Consider the following 27,554-nt stretch of genomic DNA (forward strand, 5'->3'; position numbering starts at 1 on the left):
GTGAGATGCAGACATCATCACAATTGTATTTTCTTTAATACTCAGAGTAAATGCGCTATCAGCACTCTTTACCATTAACCTCAGCTGGATGGTAATTGATTGCCAGGGGGTGGATGTACATTGGGGATTCTTAAGTTTGATTAAAATTCTTCTTGACTGCTGTTCACACATGTGACCCAATTAACTCATCTGAGCAAAAGGCCGACCGTCTCCCTATTCAGAAATACACATTTATGCATGTGTGCACCCACATGCAGACACTCACACATGCAGCACATGGCATGTTTGCATAGCTAATGGAGGGGTAAGGCTACATGCAGGGACACACATACTACATGCATGTGCAGATATAGCTCCAGGCTGAGGCAGTGCAAGGTAAGTACACAGGAATACACACACACACATCACATGTTATTTCACAAAAGCATCCCGGTTAGGTAGAACTCCGCATGTCGACACATTTACCCAGCCATCTATGAAAGCCCACACAATACTGTGATTGGTTTCTGATTGATTTTTTTACAACCCATCCAGTGCACCCAGAGAGCACCGAAGACACCTGACAAAGAGCCCATTGTTTACTTTATTACATCAAGGAGAGTCCAACCATGTGCGAGTGCGGAGAAGGAGTGATTAATTGGCTTTATCACCGTGTGATTATCTTCACTTTATACAGTCTGGTCGATGCACCGACACTAAATCATCAGCATGCTACTCCCATGCCTCTCTCTCATCCTCTTCAAACATCCCACACACTGTTAGCTCTCATTTGTACTGAAGAATAATCTTTCATGGTATCAGTTTCAATTCTCCCTTTACCATGTGTCAGGTTTCATAGACGTACTCAGTTTTCAGTGGTACAATAGATAGTAAATGATATTTTAAAAGAGGATTAATGATACTATGATTATATGGTTAATAAAACATTCCCCGTTAATATGAAATACAAGACTATAAATCAATGCAGATGAAATGTGTAACAATAATTTGCTCAGCCATGTTATCTAGGCCGCCGCGGTATTGGGTGATTGTCAAGTTTGACTGTTCTCACAAATATATACAGTACGTATGTAAAGGAGCCAGATACACACACACACAGTCACGCACTCACACACACAATGATTAGATGAGTGTGTGTGTCCATCACGCTCAGTAAAGTCTCTATAATGTGAAGTAATTCTCTGCAGGTGTCTCCATTCTACACTCCACATTCATGGGCTTAAGGACGGTTTCAAGTGCCGCTGTGTGGTTGAAAGCTGTCATTACATGACAAGTTAAACAATACCATTATGCTCTTGGGTGGAGTAGGCTTTTAAGTGGCCTCATGAACACTTAAAGGTCTCTCAGATTGTACCAAAATCAAACAATAACACCTGTCTGTCTGTCACTTTGTGCTTTAATCCTACACTTTGACCTGGCCTGTGTCTGATTCAGATATCACTTTGTGAGATAGACTTCAATAAGTTAAAATGTGATAAGGTAATTGAAGTGGGGCTTAAAGAGTTCAAACATTTTATCAATTTCCAGACAAGATAAACACCATAATCATTCATAAATCCCACATAAATCAATCGCTTAAGTGCTCCATGATAACACTTTGTTATAGTGAGTGTTATAGTAGGTGTGGATTTATTCATTCAAGACAAATATCAATGTAAGATTATGCAGTCTGGATTCCTTTCACTTTGCAGTAGCACTTGACTCTAGAGTCCTAAATTGTCCATTTTTAAGAATCTTTTTCTACCTCCAAGTCTTTGAGGTCGACTTAGAGCCTGTTTTGATTTTCTCACTTGAGTTAATGTTATACACCTCCATTACTGTGCAATACAGTGTGTACAAAAATGTTTGTGTGTAGCAGAGAATGTTCATTTTTCTGAAGCTGCACTATATAGGTTATTGAGCTTGTAAACAGCAAATTGCACCCAACTGTGCTTCAGTTTTTTTGCTGCTGGAGACTGAATTGGTCTGGTCAAGTGGTTTCTTGAGAGACCGGACCTATATTACAAATAAATTGTTTATTGAACTGGAAATAAGAGTTAGTGAGCAGGAATAGCAAGGGAGCCGATTTACTGTGTTTACCACAGTGTTAGATTGAGAAATATCAGTACAAACACAGATTAAGAATCTCCTGAGGATCCCCCCAAAACTCAATATAAACGTTCTTGTCAAAAAGGTTGTTGTACACATTAAGTGTATATTGCTCAAAAGAGATAGAAATTCAGATGTTTGAACCCTGTGTGATCATCAGATCTGCTAAAAACATTTCTGTACTGGATGTGCAGTAATCGTTAACAAGTCACAGGTGTGGGTGGGGAAGCAAACCAAAAAACAAAAAGTTTCTCCTAAAATCTACATAATATCGACACAAATACAACAACACAGTAGCAAATATGAAAAATAATTATGAAAAAAATTGGATTATTAGCTCTTTGATTATTATGACTATTATAATTAATTATTATTATCATTAACTCTTTTTTTGTTGCATAAAGTATCATGTTCCTTTATGTCTCTGCTAAGCATTTGGACTTGCCCGCCACACCTGTTAATCTTTTCCAATTAAAGCTTATCTAGTATAAAACTTTTAGTTGAGGCTGCTGCTCTGTTTGGCACTGTTGGTGAGCTGACAGGTTGATATATTAACGCTCTTGAGCATATGACCGAGATGCAAGGTGTTTTTGGACTCCTCTAAGAAGAGGCAATTTTTGATGACACCCTAAAAAGCATTAAAACGTTTGATTTAATGACTATACACATTTGCAGTGAAATTAGTGGGTTAATGGATTTAACGTGTTTGAGGGGGCTGAAATCTATCACGACTATACTCTAAGTGACTCAGACAAGACAAGTATTCAGTATATTATCCCTTCTATCATCAATCAATCAAAAGTGCGAGTGAATAAGTATATAAATGTTTATTTCAAAACATGAGAATGATCATTATGATAAAATTTCAATAAATGCTGATACAATTTTTATAAGGGGTAAATTTAAAAGTATTTGCTTAAATATCCAGTACCACAAGCTCTTTCTCTATAAAGACCTAAAATATTTTTTTTCCTCATAGACACCATGGCATGTGAACACAACCACTTCACACCACAGTAAAGTTTGAAACGTTTAAATGTACATCAGTACCATCATAAAAGCCTAAAGTTCTGTTTCAGTGGTATCACTTCTCTGCATCTCAGGCCTGTGGGACAGCAAAATTGCCAACACATGCTTTTTTAAAGTGTTGAGAGACTCACACAAGATTGAGTACCACAATAGGATTCGGTGACATTGCATTGTATAGTGCTGGAGTGATTTCATAAAGGCCTTATTTCCCAAGGTCACAAACAGGGCAAGATGCAGCTTACATCTGTCACTGTTGATAAGTCAATTGCTTAAATTTATATATTTCAGTGACTTTGCCAGAATAAAACCGCAATCCACAAACTCTTCAGTGTCCATAGCCGCGGGAAGCAGGAATACACTTCCCTCTGGTGGTTGACTTAATAACTAAACAGTACAGTCAGTCTCTGAGAGACCCCTCTGTTCATTACAATAAATTACTGTATATTTAAAAATATTAACATATGAAGCATGAAACATACTTTATTTTGTTTTAGTAGAATGCAAAAATATTATGCTTTGTCTGAGTGAAAGCAGTGTAAAAGTATATATCTATTTTAGTTAATACAATTATGAAAACCGAAAACATGAGGTCTCACATATCAGAGCTCACTCATATCTGCAGCGTGCTAGTGGCTTGTAATTTTACCCTCATGCAAGATGCAGTCAGTGGTCTCAACACTGTATCCAGACTCATGTTGTCGGTTATTTCAACATGAATATTATATCCCTTCAAATTGATGGCACTTGTTTAGTGGCTTGAGCCACAGGCCGTGCAGATGTGCAAATGTTTATAAGAAATAAACCACCTTATGTTTAGAGGTGTTTTGGGAATTTGGGCTAATCTGATAATTAAAGCTCCCATGAAATGGCTTTGAGACTATATTTCCAGTACTTATGCATGGCTCCACATAAACAAGTTAAAATGATTATTTTATCATATATTGTTGATCTATGCTTTGCTCAGGGTGACAGTGAGTCAAGGTAACAATGTGTGGGGAAAAACCAGTTTGAGTGACATGATAACTTTTAAGTTAACTATACCAGCCATAACATGGGGTGGAGGTGTGTGTTTGGGTCCACATGGCTTGGATCCATTCCACTACAGACAGTATAACAAACATTCTTCCACTAACATGAATTTTCATAAAAGTCCTGTCAAATTCTGCCTCAGCATCCTTTTTTGTATGTGGAACCCATCAAATAACAGTTGAAAAGGTCTCAAAGGGTCTGTGGATGGCTCAGTTTGCAAGACACCGAGAGAAGAGCGGGATTTTGCTATGATTATATTGGGGAAATAACGACAGCATACAATATACAAAAGGATACAAGGTATCAACACACAAAAGGCATTTTTTTTCAGTTTCATGGGATATTAATTAAATAGATTGTTGAGGACTGAGACACTCTTTCTTCACAGTTTTCTTCTTTTCTATATCATTCACATTTTTGGGAAATTATTACTTGAATCACTTCAGATATATTGTATTTTTTTGCATCTTTAACTCCTGCTTCTGGCACTTTGTTAACTCGGGTGTTGCATGTGCATTTTAAAATAGTTTTGTTTGCTGTTTTTTTACACATTGGGCTAACTTTGATTTTTCTGTGCTCTTATCACTGATGTCTGTATGTGCTTGCAGGCTTTTTTTTTTTAAGTCAATGAAAAAGGCCATCTTTTAATGTAGCTGACGGGCTTCTGTTTGTCAGACAGCTGTGGTTCATGGTTCCTCATGTGAACCACTGGTCTCCACAATAAGCACTGTGATTTTAGCATGGCTAGATTTACCCATGGCTCATTCCAATTCGGCTGATCTTGTGATCTTGTGAAGTTATACTGAAATCATTTTTGCTTTTCATTTCACAAAATGACATTGCTTATTTATGATTTCATGGATGATGTAAACATTTTTATCAGCTTTCATGTTGTAGTTAAAGGTTTTTAGTAGTAATTTTAAGCAAGTGTGGAAACAATTTCGTGTGAAAATTATTAGGTTGCAGTAAGTAATGGTGTGAGTTAACATATACTGTAATTTTTCAGCAAGAGCCCCTCAAACTTAAACCATTCTAACTGAAGCCATCTTCCCGCGGCTATGCAAGTACCAAATGTACTACTCCCTCTGCAAACCTACACGTCTGGGGCTCGGAAAGACAATCAAGTCCCGCTGCTTACACTTGATTGGTTGGCTTTTGTCCTCTCCAAAGTGTTCAGAGTGCGTGATAGATTAGCCTTTTGTCTGTCGAGGCTAGAAGTGTTCCGTGACTGGACACTTATGTTTCCAGCACCTGGTTGGTTGACTCGACTCCGCTCCAAACTGGTGGAGGTGCGTGAATGGACAGTCCTTTCTTCTGTCAGAGTATTAACAGCGCGTAATTGGTGGGCTCTCCCTCTGTCCAAACTGTTAACTGTGTTTAATTGACTGCTCCTTCCATGCTCTAGAGTCCCAGGACCGCCTGATTGGTTAGCCCTCCCTGTTTGTTGATTATTCAGGGTTTGCAGTTGGCTGGTCCTGTCTCTCTCAGGGAGTTTTGACTGAGTGGAGCTACTTCTGTCTGTGTTAATAGTTTGTATCCTCTGTCTGTCCCTTTCCCTTTCCAGACTGGTATCCCTTCGCACAATTCCACTCCTCTCTCTTTCCAGGCTGCTCTGGATCTCAGCTCTCCTGGCCAGAGCCTCTCTCAGCTGCGTACGGAACGTCTCGATCTTCCCCTGCAGCTCCTGGAGCTCCCCCTCCCAGAGGCTGGTCTGAGCGGCCCTGCTCCCCAGAGGTGAGAGCACTAAGCCTGTAGAAGCCAGTGTTGAGGCGGGGCCCCCGTTGGCGTGGAGACTTATCTGCGTAGGAGAGGTAAAACTCCCGAAGCCGCCCAACCCCAACCCTCCGAGGCCGAGCCCGGGACGGCCGACCATCCCGGGCCTGCCGCGCACTGAGGCGGTGTGTGTGCGCAGGCGGTAGCTGTGGAGGGTTTCCAGGTCAAAGTGCACACGTTTCTCCTTGGGCTCATGGGATGGTGAGGAGGAGTTGACAGTGTCTCCAGCTGTAGAGGAAGCAGGGAGGGATGTGGGAGGAGATGGAGGAGGAGGCTGATGCTGTTTCCTGTGTAGGGTGCAGTTCTCTGAGATACAAGAGGAGGGGCTGGTGAAAGAGAGGAAGATCACAACAAAGGACATATATCCAGTGAGATACATAGTACAGCGGTACACATGGATACATTTTTCTGTAAACTGCAAACTGTAAAAGCAGATATATTTAAGTGGGATTATTTTATATTTCAGATTTAAAATTGTGTTGGACTTGTTTAAAGTAAGACTGACTTTAATAAAGAAAAGTTTCTTTGTCTTGATTAGAAGGATCAGAGGTCTGTTCAAGGTCCACATAAATAATACAATCTGAAAATCCATTTCTAATACAAATTGACTTGTTTTGCAAATTAGATGTAGTCTCTTGAATCAGAATGAGGCAGATTTTGACATTTTACTTTAAGCAATTATTGAGACAACGTGATGCGCTGTGTCAAGATAAAATAACTTGTATTTAAAAGAATATTTCCTGAAATACTGCCAGGTGTGTAGGTGGCACAGGAGTAAAATGCTGCCAGACATGAATACTGAAATATGTCTTCATGTACTGATTCTGAACAATATATCGATGCATTTCAACCGGCTTATTCTGGCTGTGACAAGTCATTGATACACAAATCAATCTGTGACTTCATTACTTTTGGTCGAGGCCGGTCAGCTCCTTCCCTACGTCCTCGTATGTGGTGTGGAGAGCTCTGTGAATTTTCTGGAATTGGAGAAGAAGAGAACTACTAATTAGTAATGCACATTTTGACATCACTTCATCATCTCTGAAATAAATCAGGAGAGATGATACATTTCTGAGAGCCATTATTAAACCCAGATGCTCAGGACATCTGTGACAGCTATTACTCACAAATCCTGCTGTGATGTTCCTTTGAATAATTTGATCAAATGCTTGTAATCCAGTAAGAAACTATTCTTTTCTGCTTAAAAGTCTGATTGAGAGGTTGAGGTATCAGTTAATACCTTTTTGAAGTGTTCTGGTTACACTGAAACAAAAAAAAAACAACCTCTTAAGTCAAATGGAATGACTATGCTTTAATTTTTCCTAATGTGTATATACAGTACGTCAAAGGATGTTCAAAAGGAAACAGGAGACTTTCACTCTGGATAAGAGCTAACACAGATGTCATTCTCTCAGATAGCTGAGCTGGTAATGTGATGAATACTAGAGGCGGCCCAGGAGTGGCTGCCCTTTTAGAAGATGTAGCAAACAAATGTGAGCAGCCTTGATATTCACACTGCCAGTTCCATTATTCACTCAAAAATATCGCCACAGGCATCTCATTTGGTAATGGCTCGAGTTTCATAAAAAAACAAAACATGACCTTTAAATCCCCAATTCGTGGTTTCTTTAGTGTTGTGTGTGTTGTCATAAACACAGCAATTCTCAAACAAATTGCAGATAAAGAAAATGCTTCTGCAGATCTTATTCACTGTATTTGTATCCATTTGTAACGAAATATACAGATTTGAAAAAGATCATGATTAAAAATAGCTTATTTTTTCATTAATTTTGCATAGAGGAATAAATGATAAAAGATAGGACTTTGAATGAGGAGGTACATTTTAATGATCTGCGTAAGAGGTTTATAAATCCTCTGTCTCATAATATATTAAAGAGAAAAAAACACACTGTTGCATAAGAGTGGTCATAAACTGATTATAAATCACTGCTGATGGGAGCACTTAATGTATTTGACAATATTTTAAATTAGTAAGCGAAGTTAACTTGTTTATAGAGCACATTTAGAGCATTAAATATTTAACTAATTAAAATTTGAATTGATTTATCAATACACTGAGCTTAAAATCAAAACTGTTTAATTGGAACGTGCCCTATAAAACATGATATTACTCAGTTTTGACAGAGATATTTATGCCATGATGAGTTTCTAACAGTAGAGGGCGTAAGTTACCTTCAAGAAAAGAGTGAACACAGGGGGGTGAAGGCTTCTTACTTTCAGCAGATTGTGTGAGAGTGTGATTGTGCTCATGTGCGTGTACGCATACACTTGTAGCGAACGCGCGGATTGAAATCTGTGTTTGTGAAGCATCTTTGTGTGTGCTTGTGCATGTGACAGACTTTGCAAGTGTGTGGGAAGTGCACCTGCATACAAGACACATCCAGCACTATGCACTGTCTCTCTCATTGTGTGTGTGTGTGTGTGTTTACTCACCTGGCTGGTGTGTAGCCAGTACTGCAGTGTATGTGTGCGCCGGAGGCGAGGGATGACCAGGTGATAGAAGGTGTGTTCACCTGCCAAGGTCAGCAAGGCTCCACCCACCCCCATACACAGCAGCACAAACAGACCTGAAAAATGCTGGATTCCCATCTGTAGAGTCTGAGGGGGCAGTGTCGACACACACACACGCGAAGAGAGAGAGAGAGAGAGAGAGAGAGAGAGAGAGAGAGAGAGAGAGAGAGAGAGAGAGAGAGAGAGAGAGAGAGAGAGAGAGAGAGAGAGAGAGAGAGAGAGAGAGAGAGAGAGAGAGAGAGAGAGAGAGAGAGAGAGAGAGAGAGAGAGAGAGAGAGAGAGAGAGAGAGAGAGAGAGAGAGAGAGAGAGAGAGGTTGTGGGAGTGACACAGATTAGTAAAGACTTAGCTGACAGAAGGGGAAATAAAGAGATTGATGATTTATATTTACATAATTACCATTTAGACCACTTTTTGTGAGTGTGCAATTGATATTCAGCTGTTGTTTATCTAGTTTGGCTGTGTAAGCCCATAAGAATAGAAATAAAGAGAGGAGAGGGGAACAGCGTAAAAGACATGTTTGGGAAGAAAAGGATGTGGAGAAGAGAGGCAGGGGCGGGAGTAAGCCTAAAGAGCTGCGGGGCAAAGCAAAACTGAGAGTAATAGAAAGAAACAGCGCTTAGCAGGGAGATGGTAAGAAGAGCCGATGGTTAATTCAAGAGCAGTTTGTTCCCATTGGTTCGGCCACAACCCCTCTGACACAACGTCTATCTCTTATGAGACTTTGATGGGCCTGGAGGAAGTGGAAGAGACAGTACCCAGCCTTTCCAATACGCTCTAATCATGTTTCCTTCACCCAGCTCATTTCTGCACTGCCTCTGATGGCAATTAGCCCCGTGCTGACTCGACAAATTCATCAGTGACAACACTGACCTCCTTTTGCTCCCAATCCAGAGGGCAAGATCACACTAACGCCCACATTGTTTGAGAGTAGCCCAATTTCCATGCTTCAAATGGGAGGAATAGTAATAACTTCCTGATGCAGGGTGAAGTTAAGGTTTTCATTTCACTGGAGAAACCTATGACCGTGTAATTGCATTTGTTGCTATAATATGATTCAACTTTATTCAAGTGGGACTTAAAAGGGATGGCCAAGAGATATAGATACAGACAGTGGGCTCTGATTTCCAGTTCTTTAAAAAGAGTTGAAAGAAAAAGGTAGGGCAAGAGCTGAGAGTGCTCTTCTGTTGCACGCACAAGATGCACAAGTATCGACACTCAGACAGTACGTGCCGGAAACTCCAGTTAAGGCTGGTAAATAGGACTGAGTTTATGTGATTGTATGTCTTTGTCATTGTGTGTGTGTGTGTGTGTGTGTGCGTAAATGTGTCTGTCAGTGTATGTGTGCTTAGCTGGCAGGCAATCCTGTCTGTGTCCCAAAGGGAGACTCATTTATAGGAGTACAGCGGCAGAAGGCTTCGCTTTACACACAATACACGTACACAATAAATGAACAAACTCTTCCACCAATGACTTACCTCAGTGACTGCAAAGACTCGCTTCCCGCAAGGCACAACCTTATACCATTTGTCATGTAGCATGTCCATGAAGCCATCTGACTTGTAGCGACTCACAAACTCCGACACGTTACGGGTTAAAGGAGAGCCCTGGGGCAGGCCGATACCGTAGCCTGGAAGAGGAGACATACACATTTGTTAACACATATGCTATAGGTAACAGAGCTTAGAGCAACAGCTTGAAGAGGAGGATAATGTCTAACTTCGTGTTTTTGTGTTGAAAATCACAGCAAGCCAGTTGTAGTTAGCCAAAGGGCAGATGCCCTCTGGAAAAAAGGAGATTTACGGGTTTACCAGGCTTCAATTGGAATCAGGATCAACCACTTTTTTGCCAAGTACAGAGCAAATACAGTGCAAATACATTTTTCTGGTTTAGTATTTGTGTTGGTAAACAAATCACTGAACTGCTAAAGCTGGTGCGGGCGTCCCTTGTGATACAGAATACATAGAGGATCAAGTTCTCATATCGAGTTGTCTTTTCCCTCTTTTATCACTTTCCATAATTACAGCTGCTGTCTGAGAAGCTTCTCACTACAGCATTGTGGGAAAATCTTACGGCAGGATTGGACTAGACAACAATTATATCTTTACAGATAATCACTGTCAGTAGAAGATTATGGTCCTGCCATGGCATGTGAAACAGCCCTACCCCCTGTCCGACCCCAACAAATGTTAGCATGACCTGCATGAAGTGCAAGGCGAAAGGGTAGGAGGGGCTAGAGCAGGGATGCACTGATCCGATACACCGGATCAGTACCAGGGCCTATGCGGTCCTTAAGTAGGTCAGGTATTGACCAAATGTGACCCTTGGACATGATACAGTTTCTTTGTCAATGTCCTTATAAAGATAAAGTGATTCCTCTATTAGATACATTTATTCTGTTACAGCAGGCTGCCAACTCAGTTTTAGTGAAATCCCTGGCCTCATGTTACATTATATGGAAATTATTCTATGAGTGGCGTTTACAGATTTTAAATCTGGGAAAAACTAGTATTGAATCAGAGCTAAAATATACCCAGAACTGAGGTATTAGAATTGTTATTGAGAGAGAAATACATGGAGATAGACTTCTAGGATCAATGTCAACATCTATGACCACTATGAAGTGATACAGAATGACAAATTGTCATGCCCATTTTCCAAGTCCTGTCAGTTTGGACTGATCCTGACTTAAGTGGTGGAATAGGATCAAGTCTGATTCTAATCTTTAGACTCGCTTCATTAGGGATAGGATGCAAATATGCTCATACATTACCTGACTGTGCTTCGTACAGACAGTTACATTCCCCAAAGTTGCTGTCACATGGCTATGCTCACCACGAGGTGATTTATTATTGTATTGTAAATCACTTATATGTGAATACAAACACTAGGTCCAACACAACCTCCTGGACCTTTGGTTGTACTGCAAGATTTAGACATAGAAATGCCAAAGTCCATGTATCTTTTGTTATGTAACTTTCTACAAAGAAGCTTTTTATTACTGTATTCTCACTTGTACACCATACTCCCTTCCTTCATTCTCAATTAATGTCACTTGTTTCTATTTTTCCTTTCCTTTTTCCTTTATTATTTTTATTTTGTTAGACTTTATTACATTTCTGTCTGTGCTTTCAAAAAGGCTCCCCTGAAGGATATTAAGAAGTACATGACCCATGATGCTGGTTCAGCCATCAACCTGTATTATATGTTTTATTCCATTTTTACTGGCAGTTTCATGAGAAATACTTTAAAAATAATAAAAAAAAAGAGGGGAACACCATCCTTCTCCAGCTACGATATCTGTTTTGTCACCACGCTTCCACAAGAATCACCCACCACATCAACAATGATTGGACCTTCTACTTCTCACCTGCCCTGACCCCATTTCTAGATTGTCAACTGCAAAACACTCATCATAGTCCGTGACGCAGATCATCTACTCCAGACTCACTTTACACTCATGGACTCCTCAAGACCTCTGAAAGTGTCCTCTGCTATCTAGCACCAAGACATTAGTGGCAGATCCTTTAAGTCCTGTAAGTTGCGAGGTGGGGCCTCCATGGATTTCCAGCACATCCTACAGATACTTAATCAGATTGAGATCTGGGGAATTTGGAGGCCAAGGCAACACCTTGAACTCTTTATCATGTTCCTCAAACCATGATATAACAGTAATATTTTTAATTAAGCAACAGATTTAAATACTTTTTCCCACCACTGTCCATTGCTTTAATGCAAAAAGCAGCACATTCTTGTATCGTTACACAACTTGAAAGCTGGAGAGATATGTTGCCCTACCCTGCCCAGACTTTGAAACGGCATCTGTTTAGCATTACAGCCCACATTTCCGCAGATACAAATGGAAAGAAATCTGTTCCTCGGCTTAAAATAAAAAGACCTTCTTGGAAATTTATTGCTATACATGACCTCCTGGGGTTGTTTGTTTCATTTCATCTGTACTGCAGTCAAATACACAGACATGCCAACAGTGTGTGTGTGTGTGTGTGTGTGTGAGATTGTTCTGGACCTGGCAGCTGTTTGTGTGTGTGTGTTTGTCTATGTTGGGGCTGTCAAGGTGTGTGAGCCTGATGGGGGTTGCAGACAGAAACAGAGAATAGCGAAGGTTCACATAACTGTCACACTCTGCTTCCCACATGACAAAGACTGTCTAAGTTTCCATCCCTTTGCTCTTGCCCTCCTTTACCCTCCCCTTCCTCTTCCTTTTCCTCCTCTGTTGCTTCCCCTCTCCCCTCAGTCTTCCCTCTTATCCCTCCCCTCTCTCTGTCCGAGGACATTTCTCTCCCACCATTGCCGCCACTCTCTTCTTCATTTAGTCCGCTCCTTATCTCTGTCATCCCTTCACTTTTGTTCAATTTCTGCCTCACTCCATTCTTCTCTTTATCTTGCAGCTTCTCTCCCAAGCCCATTGCTTTGTCTCAGCACGTCTTCCTCGTCTTTCTTTTTTTTATCCACCAGACAGACAGCATTTTTCTGTCATCAGCCGATCTCCATCCCCATTTCTTTAGAGCACTCAGTCAAAGAGGGAAATACAAGTGGGCAGCCACTTGTCATTTGTTTTGATTCTTCCCCTTAGACATTCACATATTCTTTCACAGGCTTCAAGCCCCAAAGCTGTCATTCAAGTCCCCCACACACCTACTCACTTAGCCACACCCATGCACATCAAGCTTTATTCCAAAGAACTTGTAAACACTTTGTAAAATTGTTGGTACCGTTTTTTTTGTTTTTTTTGTTTTTTTTTAAAAGAAACACATCCCACCCAGTAACTGTTTTGTAACCAAAGATCTTTTGGTCTTTATGTACCGTAATAAAAAAAACAACAACAAAAAAATCAAATGTGGCCAAGAGGTCTCAGCTGTAGTTTGTGTTTAGTGCTAATTAGCACATTTTATTTTTTATTTCATGCTAAACTAGGATGGTGACCATGATAAACATTTTATCTGCTTAATGTCAACATGTTGGCCTGCTCATGTTAGCTAGCTTAAAGCTAGATGCACCACTAGTGTGGTTGCAGACTCTTAGGGAGATATTTAATGGGGACATGATGCACATTTAGAGGTCTATATTTTTAATCTGGGGCTCTACTGGAATATCTTTGCATGACTTACAGTTAAAAAAAACTCCTTATTTATCTTATACTGACCCTTTACGTAGCTCCTCAACCCAGACTTTTTCTGAAACAGGCCATTTTAGCTCCTGTCCCTTTAAGGCTCCCCTTCTGAGGAGACCACTCTGTTCTGAGGGAGACTTGGGAGACTTCCTCCGGCTCCACAGGCCATGTCAACAAACCACGCAACAAACCAGGATTTCACTACTTTTTCTCAAAATGTCAACTTCTGAAACACATGAGTGGACAATGATAACAGCGAATGGAAAAACCTTAGCAACAACCTTAGCAACACTGGAGGACCTGGAGTGAATGAAATGAAGAACATGTAATGCAGTGCCCTATGCTGCTGTAATGGGATGAGGTGGAGGTTCTGTATGAGTGCCCTTCTAATGAAAGGAAGAGGTGCCATTTAGGTTCCCCTAAGCCTAACATACGGAAGGGCAGCATTGGGTGCCATTTCAATGAAAAAAGTGCCTAGCGTACACTGTATGGGAGAAAAACATGGTGAAGTGCTCTTCCAATGAAGAACATGAGATACCCTATAAGATGCCCCTATGATGGAGTAAACTGGTCATTATGATAGAAATGAATGTATCCTTTATGCAGCCCGACCATTAGAAAAATAAAGCACCCTTAAGAACATAGTTATTGTAGCTGACATTATTTCATTCAGTTGATTTTAGCACAGTACTGCTCACTAGTTTGCTCAGTCACACCCCCCTTAGATTGTTTGGGTCAGTGCAGTCTAAGCTGTAACCTTGATACTACAACAGTTTGTAAGGCAGGCCACATAGCAAGGATTTTTTGCAATTGAAACAAGTTAATGTTATTAAGGATGCATTACTTATGTATGTCGATTGTATTTTCTAAGTTGTTTTTTTGTTTAGGCCTATCCAGAGCTGTATAACATGCTAAACAATTGCTAGATGGATAGTAGCTATCTCTATACTAAATATTTGGTACAAACTGGAAATCAACCTTGAGGTGAAGTAAAATCTTTAAGGAATCACTGAGTACTCTTTATTCAAAATGACAACCCTTTAGCTTGGAATAACTTGCACTTGTGGAGAGGTAGATTAGCATTGGGTTACCTTGTGATTGCAGAATGCCAAGAAGAGACAGAAAATTGAAGACAATACAAAGGGAGGAGGCAGCAAGGGAGGAGATGAGAGAGACAAAGTTTGCATAAGCCATTAGCAATTAGATGGGATGCCCAGTAGGACTTAAACCTGTGCCTCAGCATGTTAAATTTTTAAAAATTTATCCTGTCATGAAACTGTTATGAAATCTGGAAGATAACCTTTTGAGTAACCCTATGAAATGTTCATCTCAATAGGGGATGTAGCCTTTTTTTTTTTTTTTTTACTCAACATGAATTGTTGTTCTCTGTTCATGAATCGTTGATGGGGGTCCATTGAATGTATCAGGTGCCCTTTATATTTTTTCGACCCTGTCCCTCTGAGTTCACCACTGCTTAGCAACAACCTTAGCAACAAAAGCTATGGAACGGATGGCCGTTTATGGGCATGTGCAATGAGCTGACAAGATAGAAAAACCATCACATATGAAGCGTTCAGAGTAGGTTGAAGCCTGGACTTTTGACTTGCAGGGAGCATTCCTACATACATTAACCTCAAGTTTTGGAACTTTGACCGTGTTAAGCATAGATATCAGACATCATAACAGTATATAAATAACACAAAATCACAAAAAGCATAATATGTCCCCTTTATACATTTGTAGACTTTTGAAAACTGTCAAGTCTGTCAATATATCAACCTCAATATAACAGCATTACAGGACATCTAATTGATTACTCACTCAAGGCATAGAATACCACACCAATAATAATACCATCCACGTTATGCCATTACATTTATATCTCCCACTGTCTGAGACCAAGGAGGAAATGAAAGCGAATTAAATCAGGTTGCTCCATCATGCCCTTGCTTTCTAAAATAGCAATGATTGCTTACCATTTTAACCTTTTCCTCGTACTGTAATTATAAGATCAGTGAACTCATAATTACAAGAAGATAATACTATATTTTTTTTAGAAATTATGTGATCTTTACTCATAATTATAAGATAGGAAGTCAATTATGAGATAAGGCTTTTTTTTTGGTGAATGCAATGTGCTTCCGCACTTGTGTCTGTCCTATTCAATTAAAGTTTGATGAGTTTAAGACACTGGGCTGTTGGCTGATTGATGATAGATGTTACTATGTGTTGTAGCTTTTGTTAGTTTATACAATAGACATTTATTGAAAACATATGGTTTTTTTTGTAAAATTATGAGCAAATTTAGGTTGGTAAGAGATTCATTGTTAAATTCACTTTAATATCCTGCCCTATTTTATCTATATTAAAGGTATTCTATGCAAGATTTTCCTAGAAAACAATGTATAGACTCATACAAAAACAATCCCTCTCAATCATCACTTATGTCCTACTAGAAGTGTGTGGCAGTGTATTTATCTGCAGAGACCCTGCCCTCTGCCTGTATTTTCTTAACATTTTGCTGTGTTGGGCATCAACCTTTGGGTTAGGGTGTATAGTCCCCAGCCAATAACAGTGTGCAGGGTGTGAGGTCGGGACTCGTGGAGAAGCGACCAGGTTACGTCGCTGTCTCCATCTCTCTCCCCTGCTCTCTGTCTCTGTCATGGATGTATAAAGATAACAGGTCTCTGTGTCTGTTTGAGTGAGGACGTGGCTGAGCTACACACACACACACACACACACATACATACACACAAACACACACGCATTGTGTTGAGGTGTGGGCATGTTTATTTGTGCTTTAGAACGTAACCACTGTGAAACAGTCAGAAAATAACATTTTATTTATCTGATTCACTGCTTTGTTCTCTAACGCTGCCTCTCTCTCTTCATTCGCTCTCTAGCTCACTCGACCACTGCTGCTCTCTATCTCTCGCTCTGCTCTCAGCTTGCTCTGGTGTCGCTGAGCCGGGGAAGAGGGGCCAACTTTGAATGTTTGTGTTTACAAACAGAAACACACAAATCCTTCACAGTATGCCTTTAAGCATTCTAAATGAATGAAACTTATAGTTTGTTTTACTTTTAACAGTACATTTTGTAAGAATTAAGCATATGCTTTTTTAACCTTACTTTGGAATTAAACTCTTATACCCACATTTCTACACATACAATACACGCTCTACACACATTAACAGACAGAGGCATCCGTACGTCACTCTATCCAGACGTGAGCTACCCGACCAACAGCAGCCTCACCCTGGCAACAAAGTCTCTTGCCAGACTCATTCTGATCTTCAGACGCGTTCTGTCCTGCTTGACTGAGCTTGTGTAGACCACTTATGCACACAGGGACACACACGTACACACACACATACAAACAAGCACTGAGTGGCTGCATGTTCAGTGGCAATATTATTAATGGGGTGTGTCTAGGCTGTCGTAAACATCTCCCAACAGCACTCAGCGAAAACAGATGCACAGCGACACCCCCGCATCTCTCTCCACTTAAGTAGCCTGAAGATTTCAGAGCACCTTGCCTGCAGCGACTCCAGAGACCCAATTCCTTCATCTTTCTATATCTCCTGACCACAAACCACTATAAATCCTGCCTGCATCCTCATATGGACCAAATAGCACTTCCTCTCTTTCTTCCCTCTATCCTTTCTCTCTCTCTCTCTCTGTCCTTTCTCCCCCTCCCTCACTCCATCTGCTTGGGGTGAAGGTTTGTCTTGATTAGGGGACTCTGTTGGCTGGCTCTTTTATCACTCGCTGTGCAGAAAGGCGCAAACTGGCAGTGGGCAAATGAAAGCCCTCTATCTCTTTCTTGTGCTCAACTCCCACCTCCCCTCACCTCCCCCGCTGGCCCTTCCCGTCTTTACCTTTGTTGTTCTTGCTCTTACTTACTTCATCGAATCTCATATAATGCCTTCTCTTTTTTTCCCCCCATCTCCTCTCCTCTTCCTATGTTTTTTCCGCCCTCACATTTCCTGTCTGAGCCATTTCCTGCTCTTTCTTCCACTAGCGTTCAGACTGATTGAGTTATTCACTCCCATCCCATCCCACCTCACAGAGACTGTGGGAATAAATAGCTACCCAAGGCAACGTGGATTCTTCATCTACCTTTTTCATGTTGACAATGAATCAAATGGTGGTTGAACTGACCCGTTCCACATACCAATAAGACCTGCTTTCTCGTCCTAACAATCATAAGTAATGCCACAGCGATGTCTCTTGTCTCTTTTTGTCTTATGCAGTGAAGGAAGCAGTAGATAATCTCCAGTGAACAAGATTTGTAGAGTGAGTAGGTAATGTCGGAGGGGGGTCTTTTGACTGACAGAGAATTGGTATCAAAGTTAGCGTTTGGTCCCATGTGGCACCATTGTTAGTATCTATTCACTGTCTGTATATCTTTATGCCTGTGTTCAGTGATAGGAGGAGAAAAGAAAAGGATGAGCTGAAACAAATACACAAGGAAAAGGACACACACACAGATGTATATATGCATGCACATAAATGTAAGTCTGTGGCCATGCATGAGCACACTCTAATTCTATACCTGTAAAAACCTTCCCATGACTAAGCTGGGTTTGGGTTAGAGGTTAAATGCTTGATACATTAAATAAATGTGTTCTGCCGGTGGAAATTTCACTTCAAAGTCACCTTCAGAGGGTGTATATGTGCAGACGGCATGTGACTAGAATACTGTAAAACTGGTAATAATGGCTGGGACCTTTATTTACCTCGATGAAAGTGTGCACCAGGCTTTTATAAATATGTAGCACAAACATAACACTGCAAAGGATACTACTACAACTACTACTTCTACTGCTACTATAATTACTGCTGTAACTAATCATAATAATATAGATCTGTCTTAAATGATCACGTAAAACAATTAACTACTTTATTAATAAACATGATTTGGTACCTGTAACTTATCGTTATTTGTTAAAGATGAAAGCATGATAGCAGTGTAAAATGTTTGTTGCAAGCTTCTTGGCTCGATGCCGTGGTTCATATGGTGATTTTTAGATAGAAGGAAAAACAATTACCTTTCTTTGGAAAAATGTCCTACCTTTTCAAGTCTAAAAGGAAAATAATTTCCTTAAAGAATATCACTAGAACACATACCAGGTTTCACAAAGACGTTAGTCGCCACTCATACACACACATTCATGTAGCAATATACAAAAACTTGAATATGATTAACCCCCTGTGTGGCTAATTAACTGTTTTCTGACTGGTGGTGGATTTGTCTATATATCAATCTTCATGATTGTGTTGCAGTTAGTCCAAAATGTTCTGACTGGGCATTGTTATTAATAATAGATGGTTGAGTACTTTTACCCTGCAGTGTTCTAAGTTCATGCAGTAGATCTCTGTGTTATTCTGTCAGTCATGTAACTAACTACAGTATTTGATCTCCTCTCTGAATGTGTGTGTGAGCATGTGACTCTGCAGTATATTTCTGTATACATGTGCGTGTGTGTAGATGTGCATGCTTCAAGGTGTATATACTATATACCAGTGGCGGCCGGTGACTCAAAAAATTGGAGGACAGGAGGAAAACCAACATGGAATCTCACAACAAACCGCATCAAACTATATCATTGTCCCCCACCTGATGAAATCTGAGGGGTGGGGGGCAATTTTATATGCCAATAAAACAATTTGCTTTCAAAAACAAAAACCCCTGAGTGGTGAAAAGGCTACTTCTTCAAAGACATTTAGCATATACATAATGTCTCTAAACAAAGAAGTGCTCATTTTAGCCATGGAGTGGATCAAATGTGTCATTTTACCAACAAAGTGAAATTCAAATTTATAGTACTGTTCTATTGTGACAACAAATTTATGTTCTCATCAAAAACAGACAACATATCACATGATTTACACGTGTTTCCTATGTGTTTTCTTACTATACAGAAATATATAAAGTAGCACAAAGCTTATAATGTGATACAAGTTCAGATCAGTGCTGAATACTAGAAAGATTGAACACTAAAAACATTCACAGATCTAAAAGTGTAGGTTCACATCAGAAAGTATTAATGCATGTATCAAAAACATGACTTACACACCCTTATCTATATGTACGATATACAAAATAAAACCTTCCTCTTTTAAACAGTGAATGAAACAGCCTCTGTCCACATCATCAAAACTTGATGATAACAAACATTCACCGCTAATGTCAGTTAACAGCTAGATGCTAATTAGCTGCTCAGCTACAGCACATTAAACAGCAGGTAAACATAACTCAAATGTCACATCGGACTCGTTAGATGCTGGTTTGATCGTTGCTCTTCAAAATCCCTGTTAGCAACATGCTGTCTGTCCATGACTTGTACTTACAGCAGTTTGTTTACTTTGTCTTAAATGAGACATTAAATTTTGCAATTAATCCGCAATTCATATGCCTGCCGAACCGTGGGGGGTGATCAGTACGGATCATGGATCAACTACAATCAGTTACTCCACTAGTTAACACTTGTTATTCCAGCTACTTTAAGCTTATTACTCAATATACGGCTCAGCTTAAAACGAACTAAAGAAACTGTCAGAAGCAAGCAGCCAGACCTCCTGCACACTAATCATACAACATCAAAAGGTGACTGAACAACCACTCAATTAAAAATGAATGAATGAGTGAGTCCAGACAGCTCACTGTAACTTCAACAAGCAAACTAACGTTACCCACAACACATTATATGATCTGTGCTGCATTTTTGTTAAGGAGATAAAAAACACAAAAAAGCCACACAGAGACATTTAACCATGAGAGATGAAATTAGCGACCAAAGAGACAGAGAGAGAGAAGCTGTATCTGACTCACGTTATCTGACACCTTCTTCTTTCTTTCATGGAGATGAAGTATTCACGTCATAACGTCCATTTGTAGCTGTTGGTCATCTTGTTTGTTAGTTAACAGAACTTTGTGGCTGTTGGTTAACCAGTCTGATATCATTAGCAACAATGACAAACAAGCTAACTCTCCTGGTTGTTTCTCTGATTGCTTCCCTCTCTAGCCTCCACGGCAGTGTCCTGCAGCTGCTGCACTGCACAGACCAGATAATTTCTCCCGCTAGCTTAACAACAGTCCTTAACAGTCCTTCCATAGATGTATAAAGAGTCCTTCAGGCTGCTACAACAAGCTAACTCTTGCGTTGGCTAATGCAAGGAGCTATCTACTGCTGCTACTCTGACTTACAGTGGTGAGAGTTGAAGATGAATTCTGGAAACTATCATTGGACCAACTCGATGTCAATATTGCATTCTGGTTGTTGATTGGTAAGGGAGGACAGCCTCCCTTGGAGCATCATTTTATGTGTCATGGCCAATCACAGATTAGCATGAAAAAAAATGAAATACATTGAGTCCAATGTAAGAGATCCCGCCATGAGGAGGTCAGCAGCCCCCCCCCCCCCCACCACTTCACACACTGCTCTCTCTCCTCCTGCCCCGCAGGTGTCGTTGTTGAAGCATTTTAAACAGAATTTCAGCAATGGATTTTTTCCATAGAAGAGAGACAAAATATACTTTATAAATACTGAGATTTGGTAATGATTTATTTCAATCAAATATTCTTTATTATATTTTGATCTCCCTTTTGCCTCTCAAAAAATAGAGGAGGATCAACCTCCTCTGCCTCTATGGACCAGCCTCCACTGCTTTATACAGTAAGTGTGTGTGTGTTTGTTTGGGTTGCATGAAAGAGGCAGCCTGTGGTCTTATACAGTATATGTCATGTGTGTGTATGAATGCTATACAGTGCATTTGACTGTGTGTGTACCTCACTTTTCATTCATAGTGAAACTCAAAGTCCCACAGTATTAATAACAGAACACACTACATAAAGAAAATAGTAAAAAGCCTTTCTGAATAGAAAGGTTTTTCAGGCCCTTTTTAAAAATGTCTAGGGTCTGTGCTGCCCTCAGATGGTTAGGAAGGCTATTCCACAAGTGTGGTGCAGCAGAGCAGAAGGCTCTATCCCCATGGTGTGGAGCTTAGTACTGGGGGCCCAGAGGAGCAAGCTGCTAGCAGATCTGAGGGTGTGGTGAGGGTTTCTGGTATGATCAGTTCCTGTAGGTAGGGAGGCACTTGATGGATTTGTATGAGTATTAGAACTTGGCAGTTAATCCTGAAGGAGATAGGGAGCCAGTGCAATGAAAACAGAATCAGTGTTATATGTTTGTGTTTTTGCACTCTCATCAGGATCCAGGCAGCGCTGCTCTGAATGTACTTGAGCCTCTGGATGCTGGATGATGTAGTCCAGTCTTGAGGAGATAAAGACATGGACAAGATTCTCTGCATCTAACAAGGTTAGAGATGGGCAGAGTTTAGAAATGTTTTTGAGATAGTAGACAGAGGTTTTGCATAGATATGGTCATCAAATCAGCTCAGGGTCAAACCTAACACCCAGATTAGTGACTGAGGAAGAAAAGGGGATGTCCCGGCCGTCAAAGGTGAGATGAGATATGGGGGATGACTGAATCTGGTGTGCAGTACCAATAAGGAGAGCTTCTGTTTTGCTACTGTTTAACTGGAGGAAATTTGTGCTCATCAAGGCCTTTATCTCCTCAAGACAGGTGGGGAGGCATGACATGGCTGCAGAAGGGCTTGGGGCAGTTTTGATGTACAGCTGGGTATCATCAGCATAGCAACAGATATCCCATGTCTGCTGATGACACATCCAAGGGGGAGCATGTAGAGGGTAAACAGGATGGGGCCGAGAACCAATCCTGTGCAGAACACCACAGGTGACAGGGAGCGATCTAGACCTGCATCCTTCCAGTGAGACATATTGAGTCCCACTGGAAAGGTAGGACTGAAACCACTTAACTGCAGAGTCTGACTGTCCAATGGTGGTGTGGAGGCGCTCTAAGAGGATAGTGTGGTCCACAGTGTGAAATGCAGCAGTCAGGTCAAGGAGAATCAGGAGAGAAGGGGACCCTCCACCTGCTGTCATCAGCAGGTCATTCACAATCCTGAGTGGAGCTGTTTCAGTGCTGTGTGCTGAGCGCAAACCTGACTGAAATTTTTCATATAGGTTGTTGTGTTTAAGGTGGTCCTGAAGCTCAGAAGCAATCACCTTCTCCAACACCTTGGACAGAAAAGGAAGGTTCGAGATAGGTCTGTAGCTGGCAAAAACTTCTGGATCCAGGATGGGTTTCCTTAGGAGGGGGCGGATGACTGCGACCTTGAGGGTAGATAGAACACTACCAGTGTGAGGAGAGAGTTTGACAGTTTGGGTGATAAGGGGGCTGAGAATGGAAATGTATGATTTGAGCAGACAGTGAGCCCAGAGCATCTAAAGCGTCATTCCAGGACATGTCCAGCTGTTTTTATTTTCTGCAGGTTATGAGTGAACCAGGGAGCAGAGAGTGAAAAATTGACCTCATGCGTCTTGACAGGGTCATGAAGATCAAAGACACCTCTCAGAGATGTACTGTAGAGCTCCACTTGTTCATCCACTGATGCAGAAGCTGGGCACGTGATGTGCCATTGTGCCCAATGTGTCCATTGAGACCACCATGTGGTCGGACACACCCAGATCATAGACCTGTAGGTTATTGAGGGGGATGGAGTCACTGATGAACAGGTCAAGTGTGTGCCCCCTGGTGTAAATAGGGATATCAACATGTTGCTTCAGGCCAAGACACTCAATCAGACTCAAGAGCTCCACTGCAAAATGACAGGAGGGATTGTCGATATATATATACATATTACCAACAATGACAGCGTTGGTGATATGATGAGTTTATTTTGGGGGAGTGGTAGATGACAAGCCCCATCACAGAGTATATGGAGGTTTACATTTTAGAGGCATTCAACTGAAGAAAGATCAGGCATTGGCAGTGGAGACAGTTTCAGTTCACCCTGGTGTATGATCGCTAAACCACCACCATGGCCAGAGCTGCAGGCTTTTTCCATGTAACTATAGCAAGGAGGGCAGGCCTCATTAAGCTGTGCTTAATGAGGCCACCTGGTTTATGCCAGGTTTCAATTAGGCACATGAAATCAAGCCCCTTGTCCAAAATGCGGTCATGTATGAGAAGGGATTTATCAGTGAGAGATTGTATATTAATATAGTTCCATGGCAGCAAGAGACAGAGCTGAGGATGGACATCTCTGCAAACTCCACAGTACACTGTGATCCACTCCATTTTGCATCTCGCCTGGTGTAGGGTAGTTTCGCAACTTTCCAACGATGACGCTCAAGTTTGTCTGGTGTATTCAACACTTAAACCATGGTGCATAGATGTAACAAGGTCGTTTCTTAAAATCTCAAACTCTTGGCAGCGGGTTAAAAACCCCTTGTCATGTGTAATTAGGAAGCTGTGTAAACTCCATAGCTGTGTGGCTGTGTGTAAAGCAGTTGTGTCGTTTGGGCAGAATGGCAGTGTTGGTAACAGCCATAGGTACAGTCACGCAGTGGAGATCATTACAGCAAACATGAGTAGAGCTCAAAGAAGAATGTCAGTCACTGCTGTCCATCAGCAACAGCACAGCTCTGGGTGATTTCTGCGCTGATATAGAGTTCAGGGGAGCTGGACGGGGCTTTGTGGCACACCTGAGCTGGTAGGCTGGAGGAAGAGACAGCTGGAGAAAAGGGATCCTAGAAGAGCAGGTAGTAATCACTTTACATTGAATAATCCAAAAATCCATAAGTCTCAGTAGAGAAGGTAGGAAGCGCTTTACGTTGAATAATCCAAAATCCATAAATCCCAGTAGAAAAGATAGGCAGTACTTTAGTTAATCCAAAGTCCACCAGTTCGATAGAACGTATTCCGACTCAGGGAGCGATGAAAACACGCAGACCATTGATTGTTTAAAAATATGGAGTCATGACAGCTCCCCAAAAGCGTAGTTAAAATATCTCGATCGTCCCCTGGTGGCTGGCTGCAGTATAGGTCATAAGTCCCACCCCTTCCATGTTAACGCATGGGCCATGGGCCAAGCTAAAAAAAGTACACGTCCAAGATGGCTTCTGTCATTTTAGGTCGTTCTTATCATGCTGATACTTGTTCAAGTGCTGATAAGTTTGTTTTTATTAGTTATTCGACGATATAAAAAGGTGCTGTGGCGTTATGATTGACAGCTATGACAGCTGTTCTCAAACCTCCTACAGACAGCGGGATGGCTGAGGAGGCGTGTCCTGTGGGCCACCATCCCACCACCTGACCCTAATGTGCAGACTCTGGCTCCAAATGATGTCACACAAGCAAGATGGTAGCTCCCGGAAAGGAGATATTTTGGCTTCACTTTTGCATAGCAGTAGGAAGTGGAAACGCATCGTCCATATTTATATACAGTCAATGACACAGGCAGAAAACAGAAAAACATTAAAAGCTCAAACAAAATGCAGGAAGGCCACGTTAATCACATGAGCAGTGAAGTTCACAGTCAATTGTCTATTTAGCAAAGAGGAGCGGCAGCCAGAATGCGCCAGCATTCCCTCATAAGGCAGAGTAGCCTCTCTCCCACCACAACACAAGCACCAGAACAAATCTATGTTTTGTTGTGTGTGGGTGTTTGTTACCTAATTACATTATGGGGAGAAATCTTTTCATAGAGTTACATTGTAGAGACTCAATGACCCCACAAGATCATTTTATCTTAGGATATTAAGAGTACAGAAAGGGTTGGGGTTTTGGTAAAGGTAAGGTAAACAAGAAAGTAAATCTGATTCATAGTCCTTTAAAGTGAGCATTTCAATGTGCTTCACAGATGAGAGAAATAAGAAATAAAAGGAAAAGGAAATAAAAAAGAGACAGACTAGACAGTATATAAAAACAAGGACATAAACCACTAAAAATTATGTCATAAAATCAAGAGAAAGCCAAAGAAAACAAGTTAGATGCTTTAAAAAATGCCTGCAGGGAACAATTTGTAAGTCAGTACAATATCCTCACAGGTGATAAAAACCAGTGTGTCTTTGAGTGTGTGTGCACCTTCAATGGCGAATGGCTTCCCCACAGTGAGCAGTTTGCACTCTGCGTCGATAGAGACCTCAAAGTCCAACAGGGCTTTGTCCATGATGAACGCATCTAGTGCAGGAGGATCTGTCCTTCACCACCAACGCACACACAAACACACACACACACACACACACACACACACACACACACACACACACACACATCACACGAGTGAGAAAGAATATTAATTGAAGAACCTAAAACTTTTGTAGACCTGTAAATCAGATTTATAAACTTTTTTACACTCCCCAGAACCATTCAGGAACCTTGTAATTGGGGCTGTCATTCCACTTTGTCATTTATACAGAGCATGAGATTAACTGCATTCTAATACACTGTGTAAACACATACATCATTACCTAAACCAACAGAATCTGTGGCGGACTGATAAGGCATTATACACACTGCCGAAGACTTTCCTACTCTGGCAATATCGATCCAAATGACCCTAATTGATCCCTAATTATAGACCGTTCCTCTGTGTGCAGCCTTTGCTGCTGACCAGCAGCAGGCAGGAAATAAGTTTCAGGATACAAAGCACAGCACAGATTTGAATAATACACCTACACACTAACACACTGACAAAGACGTAAAGATGCACATTTCCTGACACACATCCAGACATCCAAATTTACACACAAGCTCACAATTACACACTCATATTTGCTTGCACACATATACATCCACACAAATTTGAATGGCAGACAGGTGAACAAGCATAAATGCATGTATTGGAAAAAGCACACGCACACACACATTGTCTAAAGGGGAAAAATAGATTGTATCTGATCAAATTACCTGAAACTTCTTGTTATTCAGGACATTTACTGCTAAACAAAAGGTTGACTTTACAAAGTCTTTGCTGTGCTGGCAAAAAGCAGAAAAGTCTGTCTTTCCTCTGTCTAGATCTGTCAAAGACGAGGAGAGGGGAGAAGAGAGGATAGAATCTTCTTTTGGGACTGAAAAGGGTCGGAAGTTATCCGATACTCGGCCTGAGTGGCATGTGTATCGGCATTAAAGTGTGTAGGTACGACTGTCAGTTGTAAGCCTGTGTATGCATGTGCTTGAGAATGCATTATTTCTTCTGAGTCTATACATTTGTGTGCATGTGCAGCTAGCTGCCTGTGTAGCCCTTGGCATTCTGTCTCTCCAGGAGAAGGCTTGTGATTTTTTTTTTCCTCTAAGATTTGAGTGCAATATTGGGGTCAGTAGTTCTGCCAACACAGTATTTTACTGCCTCACTCTGCTTCTCTGCACTGCTGTGACTTCCACTTCTGCTTTGCCTCGCACACAAACAAACGCTGCTTTCATCTTCCCTGTTCTCATCCTCTTTCTCTGAACAAGCGCTTTGTATCTTCTCCCTTGTATCACAAAGTCAGCACATGCACTATCTCAGCATCTCTGCTGGTCCTCTATGGTGTGCACATTGTGTCTGAGAAGTGTATGTGGTTACAGCTGTGTGTGTTTGCAGTGTGTGGTACAGTATGTATGTGCACTGGAGTAAGCCAGTGTAAAATATTTTAGTCATTCTTGTAGCGTCTGTAAATTCATGTGTTATGTGCAATCACAAGTCCACATTAAATCTAGTTATTTATATTATTATTAGAATAGAAGTTATTGTCTTTTCCATAACTATGCCCCAAAAGATAAAGATTTAACATGGACTACCTTTAAACCAGCTTAAAACCCTTTTCTATGTTTTCCACTGCCTTTGACCGTACTTTAACCTCTCAGTATCATTCAACTTTGTGTTTACATCCTAAACTACTTTCTGTTTATTTCTGTTTTTAACTTTTTTAATCTCTTCTTAAATCTCTTAAAGGTGTTACATAAATAAACTTGCCTTGCCTCCTTGCTTTCATCTGCTCACTGTCCCCATTCGACATCCGATTCATCTGTTCGTCCTCCGTCCTCATTTCATCAATCTGTCCCTGACCTTCATTCATCCCAGCATTCAACACTTCAATTTAATAAACACAGTTTTTTCACTCA

The 27,554-nt window shown here is 40.9% G+C and overlaps 1 protein-coding gene across 1 annotated transcript in view; it reads right to left on the reverse strand.

The window, feature by feature from the left end:
- Positions 1 to 2,946: 2,946 nt before the first annotated feature.
- Positions 2,947 to 27,554, reverse strand: part of grin3ba (glutamate receptor, ionotropic, N-methyl-D-aspartate 3Ba) — a 71,197-nt gene continuing 46,589 nt past the window's right edge. Inside the window, exons 8-12 of the mRNA XM_042388217.1 lie at positions 25,536 to 25,651; positions 9,929 to 10,080; positions 8,374 to 8,538; positions 6,829 to 6,896; positions 2,947 to 6,245 (exon numbers count right to left, since the gene is read on the reverse strand). Of these exons, the coding sequence (XP_042244151.1) occupies positions 5,267 to 6,245; positions 6,829 to 6,896; positions 8,374 to 8,538; positions 9,929 to 10,080; positions 25,536 to 25,651 (1,480 nt within the window). The 3' untranslated portion in view covers positions 2,947 to 5,266. The remainder of the gene's footprint in view (positions 6,246 to 6,828; positions 6,897 to 8,373; positions 8,539 to 9,928; positions 10,081 to 25,535; positions 25,652 to 27,554) is intronic.

Source organism: Thunnus maccoyii, chromosome 16 (genome assembly GCF_910596095.1).
Source record: "Thunnus maccoyii chromosome 16, fThuMac1.1, whole genome shotgun sequence".
NCBI lineage: Eukaryota > Metazoa > Chordata > Actinopteri > Scombriformes > Scombridae > Thunnus > Thunnus maccoyii.